The sequence below is a fragment of the Limulus polyphemus genome, unplaced genomic scaffold, assembly GCF_000517525.1.
Source record: "Limulus polyphemus unplaced genomic scaffold, Limulus_polyphemus-2.1.2 Scaffold3865, whole genome shotgun sequence".
NCBI classification, from domain to species: domain Eukaryota; kingdom Metazoa; phylum Arthropoda; class Merostomata; order Xiphosura; family Limulidae; genus Limulus; species Limulus polyphemus.
The window spans coordinates 69285-78682 of NW_013669475.1; the positions used below are offsets into that span (position 1 = coordinate 69285).

The following is a 9398-nucleotide window of genomic DNA, read 5'->3' on the forward strand; positions in this document are numbered from 1 at the left end:
ACATCACCAAGTTATAGTACACAAACATGATGATTAAGTTTCTTATGCAGTGTCACATCACCAAGTTATAGTACATAAACATAGTGATTAAGTTTCTTATGGAGTGTCACATCACCAAGTTATATTGTAGACATGATGAATAACTTTCTTTTGCAGTGACATATCGCCAAATGGTTCAACTTGTTGTAAGCATACACTAAATGTATTTGTTGAATTCTTGCAAATTGAGTTTGAAGGTAAACGGATACATTTTTTCTGTTTATAAACATGCAATATACTTGGAAATTACAAATAATGGATGAGTACTACGATAAGAAAATAGAAAACTTTTCAAATTTTGTTCATCAAGCGGGGCTTTAAAATTGAAACATTCCTTTAACATCTAGTACACATTAGCTTGCAACTGGTAAGATCCACAAAAGATCCCAGGAAAGACTAGGTCAAAATATTGCATTAATTCTAAGAATTTAAGCTATCATATGCTTAAAACCCAATTATAAATCATTAACTATGATGACAAGACTATCATAAAGTCTTGATGGATGCATTATATCTCACAAATAAGCTTTAAGGATTAACTGTCCATATTTATCAGTGTTTCTACATGTACATATATGTAAACTATTAAAAATAGCAAATATGATGGTATGCAGTGAGATATGAAAAAGAAAAACCTTAAATGAAAAAAAATAAGCTCTCAGCTTAATCAATATGGATCCTCAGCTAAACCCTGAGAAAATACCAAGGCAGATACATTTGTATGGATCCTCAGCTAAATCCTGAGAAAATAGCACAGCAGATACATTTGTATGGATCCTCAGCTAAACCCTGAAAATATAGCAAGGTAAACACATTCATATCAAACCTTATCTAAATCCTGAGAAGATAGCAAAATAAACACATTCATATGGATCGTCAGCTAATCCTTAAAAAAATAGCAAAGCAGACACATTTATATGGATCCTCAGCTAAATTGTGAGAAGACAGCACTGCAAAAACATCTGTAAGGATCCTCGGCTATGACTCAATAAGACAGCAAGGCAAGCATTTATAAAGAGCTAATAAGAATGTTATCTGAAAAACATTAATAAGAATCTTTTCTGAAAATATCCAGAAGTAGAAATAAATACTTTTATAGCAAACCTATAAGCATTGTGGTGTGCACCGTTAGTTCCAGCGAATGAAAGACGGGAATAGTAGCTTACCGTCTGGATATCCTATATGATAATCGTGAAGCTTACTTACACATTATGATGGTTTTATTACAGATTTTATGACGTTTTCAGTAAAAGATTTAATTCTTAACTATGTTGAGTCTGATCCTCAATATGTATTACAATTCCTCACCTGTTCCAAAGCTGAACAACTGCATTTTTAAAAGTTCCAAAACTGACTGGTCCACCAACAACCTGACACAGTTGTTCATTAGTTTCAGCATATGATGTGGTTAAAGATGACACATAAATAGGATAACCAATAGGCTGATCACAGGAAGAGTTTATAATATTTCTTAAAGCTTGTTTGGCATTCTGGATGCTTCCTCGTTCAGGGTTACGATTTCTCAAATAGACTAGTTCTTGCTGCTGTCCTGCCCACAGTCCTCGTACGCATTCACGATTCACCTACATGTGTATTACATAAAGAGCATCACAATACAACTAGCAGTCCTCGTACACATTTACGATTCACCTACATGTGTATTACATAAAGAGCATCATAATACAACTAGCAGTAATTTAACTTATAACAACATTTTATTGAGTATTAATAATCTCCACAAATTATCACACACTAAATAAATAAGGCACAAAACACATACATATAATTTGAGCATATATACAATCTTCAGTAAATAAAATATCCATTTTTAGTTTAATTACGTGCCATGTTTTTCTCTTTTCTTTCACCTACTAAAGAAATTTAATGACAAGGAACTGTGTGATAAGTTTATCTCTGAAATACTACAACATTAATGTAATGAAAAATTCAACGATCAGGCAACTGTGTGCTAGGTTTATCTCAGAAATACCACAACAACATTAATGTAATAAAAATTGGATGATAGCTAAAAAAATTAAATCAATATTACCTATCCACATTTTCACCCATTTAACTACTAATGGTACTCATTAATTTAGAAATAATTAATTATTATTTATAGTTTACACACTAATGTTAAGAAAAATAGGCAAAAACATTTTTTTAAGCAAACAGTATTGAACTTTAGATAACTAATTTAATTTTTAGTTTTGAGCCTTTATTTTAAGAATCTTGTTTCAAGAAATATTAGTAACAATAGTAAAAAATTTGCTAAAACCTATCCAAAATGAAGACTTTTTATAGATTAATGAAAACTTCACCTTTTACAATTTTTCAAAGTAATTAAAAAATTGTTTTTATATATTAATATAGTACACTGCATATGGTGGCAGAAATATGTTTTACAGATCAGTGGTTTGTGTGATATTACAATAAGGCATAAAATTTGTCATCAAATTATTTTTAAGATCCCTATATATTTTTCCAGTAGAAACAGATATAACAGCAATACAATCAAACACTTAATGTGTTGTATGCCCAGCCAACCCAATGATTTCTAGTATTAATAAGGTTTTCTTGACACAGCTCACTCAGGAAAAAAATATCTCACAAAAAAAAAAAAAGAAGAGAGAGAGAAGCTACCTAGATTTAGATACCCAAATCACTAATCAAACATTCAAGTTCAAAATTTCAATAAAATTAACACTTTCAATTTTTAAGCTATTAACTTTCCTTTTCCAAATACAAATATTTCAAACAAGTTATGTGACAATATTTCCTATTCACAGATAAAAGAGTTTGTTCTACATTATGAGACTCGTAACTCACTCACATTTTTCAAAAATGAGATTTCTCCTGTCATATTTTGAACAGTTCATTAATTTTTGCCGTAAATTCAACAATACTCTTACTACTAATTAGGGATTTAAAAGGTTTACTGAACATCATGGCCTTTAAAAAACTTTCATGTCTAAACTTTAATTTATTAGAAACTGTTTAAGGTAATATTGAACAACATTAGTTTTATCACCCATCAATTTAAGTTCTTACTATATATATAGTTAATACAAGCTATATAACATTTACATTTATGGTATAACATTATTGAGTTATACAAGTTTTTATTAATTCATTGTTATATTTACTATTGTTGTATCTTCCTTTGTTAATTTTACTTTTAAGACATTACACTTCTATTACTTACTGTTGCCTGGTCCACATGTTTCGTTAAATGTCAGAGGGTAGTTAAAGTTGAATTAGTTGTGTTAGATATACCACGTAGCACGTTTTTCTTTTTATTACATTTAATGTCGCTACATTTGAATTAAAGGACTAACATACCAGATATTTAATGTACGATTCAGATATTCATTTAATTTCTAATTTTTTATCATTTATCAATTTGTATCTTCTTAAAAATCAGTTTTTGACTGTACTATTGTTACTGTCTAAAAAGTAAGTGATGTGTTACAGAAATTTATCTCAGATCTCTCTAAAGTTACAATGTTAGAGCAATTTAATGGGTTTTCATTGGCCAAAAGATGTTTTAAAGGTAGGTTTGCGGACAGATTTTCTCGTGCACTGTTATAATGGTGTTATATTTTTCAACAAACATTAAATCTACAAAAGTATTTTAATCTAGCAACTAGAGACTGTTTGTTCTGTACGTGAGGTATAATGTATTACTTCTTTACTGTTACTTTCATTAACAGTTTTTGATAGAATGTCTAAAATAGCTTACTTTATTATTTTAAATTTATCATTATTTTACTTTTATTATAGAAATTGTTTTGCATTGTTAGCTTAGTATATGAAGTTAGGACTAACTTAAATCTCACAAGCTGGCTATTACATTGTTAGCTTAGTATATGAAGTTAGGACTAACTTAAATCTCATAAGCTGGCTAAAACTTGCAAGATATTATTAGTTTTTACTGCCAAATATATCAAGAATACTCAAAGGATGAAAGAACATATTCTATAACCTATAAATAAAAACATAAGAAAAGTATATTTACTCAACTATACTCATTACCAGATTGATTGTTTTATTTTTGATCTAAGTAGGTAGCCTGCTCTGATCAGAAGTTAATATTAACTGAGAAAATGTGTGCGGCTGAAATACTATTGTATTCTTGTTAAATACTGTATAGGGCTAATAAATTATTGATGTTCTTTTAGATTCTAATAACTTTCTACAAAATGAAGTTCAACTTAAACTGCAAGAACTACGTGTAATGAGTACATAACATGTTTTATGGTATTCCAAGAACTACATGTAACAAGTACATAACATTTTATGGTATTCCAAGAACTATGTGTAACAAGTACATAACATGTTTTATGGTATTCCAAGAACTACATGTAACAAGTACATAACATTTTATGGTATTCCAAGAACTATGTGTAACAAGTACATAACATGTTTTATGGTATTCCAAGAACTACATGTAACAAGTACATAACATTTTATGGTATTCCAAGAACTACGTGTAACGAGTACATAACATTTTTTATGGTATTCCAAGAACTACGTGTAACGAGTACATGAAATGTTTTATGGTATTCCAAGAACTACGTGTAATGAGTACATAACATGTTTTATGGTATTCCAAGAACTACATGTAACAAGTACATAACATTTTATGGTATTCCAAGAACTACATGTAACAAGTACATAACATTTTTTATGGTATTCCAAGAACTACGTGTAATGAGTACATAACATTTTTTATGGTATTCCAAGAACTACATGTAACAAGTACATAACATGTTTTATGGTATTCCAAGAACTACGTGTAACGAGTACATAACATTTTTTATGGTATTCCAAGAACTACGTGTAACGAGTACATAACATGTTTTATGGTATTCCAAGAACTACGTGTAACAAGTACATAACATTTTATGGTATTCCAAGAACTACATGTAACAAGTACATAACATTTTTATGGTATTCCAAGAACTACGTGTAATGAGTACATAACATGTTTTATGGTATTCCAAGAACTACATGTAACAAGTACATAACATTTTTTATGGTATTCCAAGAACTACGTGTAATGAGTACATAACATTTTATGGTATTCCAAGAACTACGTGTAATGAGTACATAACATTTTTTATGGTATTCCAAGAACTACATGTAACAAGTACATAACATTTTTTATGGTATTCCAAGAACTACATGTAACAAGTACATAACATTTTATGGTATTCCAAAAACTACATGTATTAAGTACATAGAATTCTTTATGGTATTCCAAAAACTACATGTATTAAGTACATAGAATTCTTTATGGTATTCCAAAAACTACATGTATTAAGTACATAGAATTCTTTATGGTATTCCAAAAACTACATGTATTAAGTACATAGAATTCTTTATGGTATTCCAAAAACTACATGTATTAAGTACATAGAACTCTTTATGGTATTCCAAAAACTACATGTATTAAGTGCATAAAATTCTCTATGGTATTCCAAAAACTACATGTATTAAGTACATAGAATTCTTTATTGTATTCCAAGGACTACATGTACTGAGTACAGAACATGCTTTGTGGTATTCCTAGGACTACATGTACTAAGTACAGAACATGCTTTGTGGTATTCCAAGGACTATATGTACTAAGTACAGAACATGCTTTGTGGTATTCCAAGGACTACATGTATTGAGTACAGAACATGCTTTGTGGTATTCCAAGGACTACATGTATTGAGTACAGAACATGCTTTGTGGTATTCCAAGGACTACATGTACTGAGTACAGAACATGCTTTGTGGTATTCCAAAAACTACATGTACTGAGTATATAACATGTTTTATGGTATTCCAAAAACTACATGTATTAAGTACATAGAATTCTCTATGGTATTTCAAAATTCAGAACAGATTCACCTGATTACCCAAATAACAAACAGTAGACTTGATAACTTAGTATAGTTGAATGAAAGATACTAGACTAACCGTGCCAAAACTATTCTCATAATATATTTTCACTCTGTAAGTTGCCCAATCACGAAGCTGGATCACAACCGTCATCAAGGTATCTCTGCTTTATGTGTCAGTCGTAAAGAAACCCAACATTCGGGATGACGTTGGATACATTAGAACTTACAAAACAACAGTGAATGTCTTTGACAGACTCTAGCTGTGCACAAGGCTATAATCTAAGTTAAAAACTAGAACTGTAGGCTAAATTTAAAACTTTTGTTTACTACATATTAAAGATATATATATATATATATATACTATAGGACAATGGGATATGATATTGAATTCAAATTATAAGGAAAATACCTTGAAAATTCTAAAACAGTGACACATTTTCTGACACTTCCAAAACTAAATTACTGTTACATATAATGAATGCCCATCTTAATTATCCCTTTGGGTTAATGCAATAAAATATATCTATCTCACTTCTTTTCAACATTCTGAAAACATACCTTTATAACCCTGAAGCACAGATGTCTTTTGTTCAACATTATTATCTTGTATTCATCAGCACCATCATCGAACACGTGCCTATGGAGAGGAATACTATCGTCATTATAATAGTGTATGCATGCAGTTCGAAAGTACATTAACGTCCACTTTGTTTACGCATAAATATATATATATAAAAAACAGTCAACTGTGTCTGAATAAGTAACTGTAGAAAAAATTATGAGGTGAATATTACTTGATACACGTGGATTTAAGATCTCAAAATGTGAATTATTAAGTTCATTAAAGATGCTAAAATACAAGTTGGTTTAAAATTAAACACTGTATTGCCAACTGTTTCACAGTATATCACAGTAACTGTAATCAATAGAGATTGTTATAAGAAACAGGCTAACATTAAATATAATAAAGAAGGCTTATCAATACATAACACTGAAAAACAAACTTCTATACAAAGCATTACTCTTCATATTTTTTGAAAATCTAACGTTAAGAGAGGATAAAAATATAAAATCATCTCACAAGTAACAAACAACAGAGCTATTTTTTTACATAAACATAACTTTACTATTTGAAATTTCACATGTTTCCTCTAACACCCTTATTTTGAATAAAAACCTCTGAGTGTAATTCAGAGTTATAGAGGTATTCCATGTGATTATCAATTAATTTAAGCTGAAGAAGAATGCAAGTCAGTAACATTTGGTCACATCCAGATGAGATTGTTCTTATCCATAAATATAGTCTGGAATATAGGAAAATTATATTTTTAAATTTTAAAGTTTTTATACTGTTAGCAAGGCACAATGTAGGGCACAATAAAATATAATTTAATTTTTTTTTTCTAAGAATTTCCATGTGCTTTCTATTAATTTTATGTTTTTCAAATTTTTTAGAAAACTCATAAATACATAAAATTTTCTTTGTCGCTTTTATACCCACAAACGAGTAGAAATTAAGTTAATACTGATGAAATTTGGTTAAATGGATGGCAACTGCCCATGTAGAAACAAGTGTAGATGACAACATTTGAAAGGCAGAAGACTTTCAATACGTCAAACTCTATACTTATTCGGTGACGAGGAACCAACTTTGAGACTAATAATGGCTGGAGACGGCTTGAATGGGTAATGAAGAAAAACTTTAATATAAGTTTAACATAACAGCAAATGTACAACATTTGTACAAGGTACAACAATTACCTGATGATGACAAAACTTTGTCGAAACGTTGTACATTTGCTGTTACGTCGAACTCTATACTTGTGTTTCTACAACAGGCAGTTGCCATCCATTCAACCAAATTTCATCATGAATGATCTTCCTAAACAATCTATCAAAGAATAAGTGATTACTTTTGCATGACTGACATTTCTTCAGCATCTTCTCCTTAAAAATATTTCAAGAAAACATCTACCAGCTTCAGTACACTTGTTTGTTTCGACAAAATACATAGCTACTTCCCTTACTGCAAGTGAAAAAAGAAGTAGCATCTTGGGAAGAATATCATCTAAAGTCGTATATCTTAAGGAAACACTTATCTACAGGCAAATAAAAAAAAACTAAAGCCCTAAACTTTTACAGGAAAAATGTAACTGAGAATGCCATACCTAAGAGCAAGTAAAGAAGGAACACCTGACAAAACAGCATTCCTCCACGTGGGATCGGCTTCGTGTGATATTACAAGTGTTTTCTCGTAGGTGCTAATGGCATTATAGAGTGTGGCAGAATCGTCATACTCATCAGCTGATAAGAAGTGGTCCTGCAGAAGTACCACCATATAGAAATAAACAAACTTCAATACAAACTTAGTTTTCTAATATATTCCAGGTAATAAAGTACGTGCGATTTTAACTCTATGTTGACGGGTCGGTCAATTTGACAAATCTTCTAACAGCCACGTAACCATGAAACTATACATACTATAACTGTGAATACAACAAAGTGTATTTTCATGAAATTTGACAAGTTTTAAGTAAACACTGCAAGTCTGTTGTACACAAAAAAAAATTTGATTTCTTAAAAAGTATTTTTACTAAAGATTTGTCTGTGAATTTATGAAGCCTTCACTGAGTCAGTCTAAGAATAAAAGTACTTTTTTCATCTTACCATTTTCAGGCCTCTAACTTTTTTCACAATGGCTTTCATTTAATTATATTATTTTTTGCAACACATCTAACTACACAAAAAAGCAACAAATCAACTAACACAATCTTAAAGTAAGAAAACTGTCTTTAGTCCAACAAATCATCATCTTAAAGTAAACAAACTGTCTTTATTCCAACAAATCACCATCTTAAAGTAAACAAACTGTCTTTATTCCAACAAACCACCATCTTAAAGTAAACAAACTGTCTTTAATCCAACAAACCACCATCTTAAAGTAAACAAACTGTCTTTAGTCCAACAAACCACCATCTTATAGTACACAGACTGTCTTTAATCCAACAAATCACCATCTTAAAGTAAACAAACTGTCTTTCATCCAACAAACCACAATCTTATAGTACACAGACTGTCTTTAATCCAACAAACCACAATCTTATAGTACACAGATTGTCTTTAATCCAACAAACCACAATCTTATAGTACACAGATTGTCTTTAATCCAACAAACCACAATCTTATAGTACACAGATTGTATTTAATCCAACAAATCTCCATCTTAAAGTACACAGACTGTCTTTAATCCAACAAACCACAATCTTATAGTACACAGATTGTCTTTAATCCAACAAATCACCATCTTAAAGTACACAGACTGTCTTTAACCCAACAAACCACAATCTTAAAGTACACAGATTGTCTTTAATCCAACAAACCACAATCTTAAAGTACACAGATTGTCTTTAATCCAACAAACCACAATCTTAAAGTACACAGATTGTCTTTAATCCAACAAATCACC

General features: G+C 30.2%; 1 protein-coding gene across 6 annotated transcripts in view; it reads right to left on the bottom strand.

Annotated features, from left to right (window-relative positions):
* LOC106470183 (pecanex-like protein 1) overlaps nucleotides 1-9398 on the bottom strand; it is a 30978-nt gene that overhangs the window by 8167 nt on the left and 13413 nt on the right. For all 6 annotated transcript variants that reach the window (XR_002613000.1, XR_002612999.1, XR_002613002.1 and 3 more), the window contains exons 9-11: nucleotides 8101-8252; nucleotides 6491-6569; nucleotides 1348-1622 (exon numbers count right to left, since the gene is read on the bottom strand). Coding sequence is in view for 2 of the 6 variants with exons in the window: in XM_022398790.1 (XP_022254498.1) it covers nucleotides 1348-1622; nucleotides 6491-6569; nucleotides 8101-8252 (506 nt within the window). In the remaining 4 variants the exon portion in view is untranslated. The remainder of the gene's footprint in view (nucleotides 1-1347; nucleotides 1623-6490; nucleotides 6570-8100; nucleotides 8253-9398) is intronic.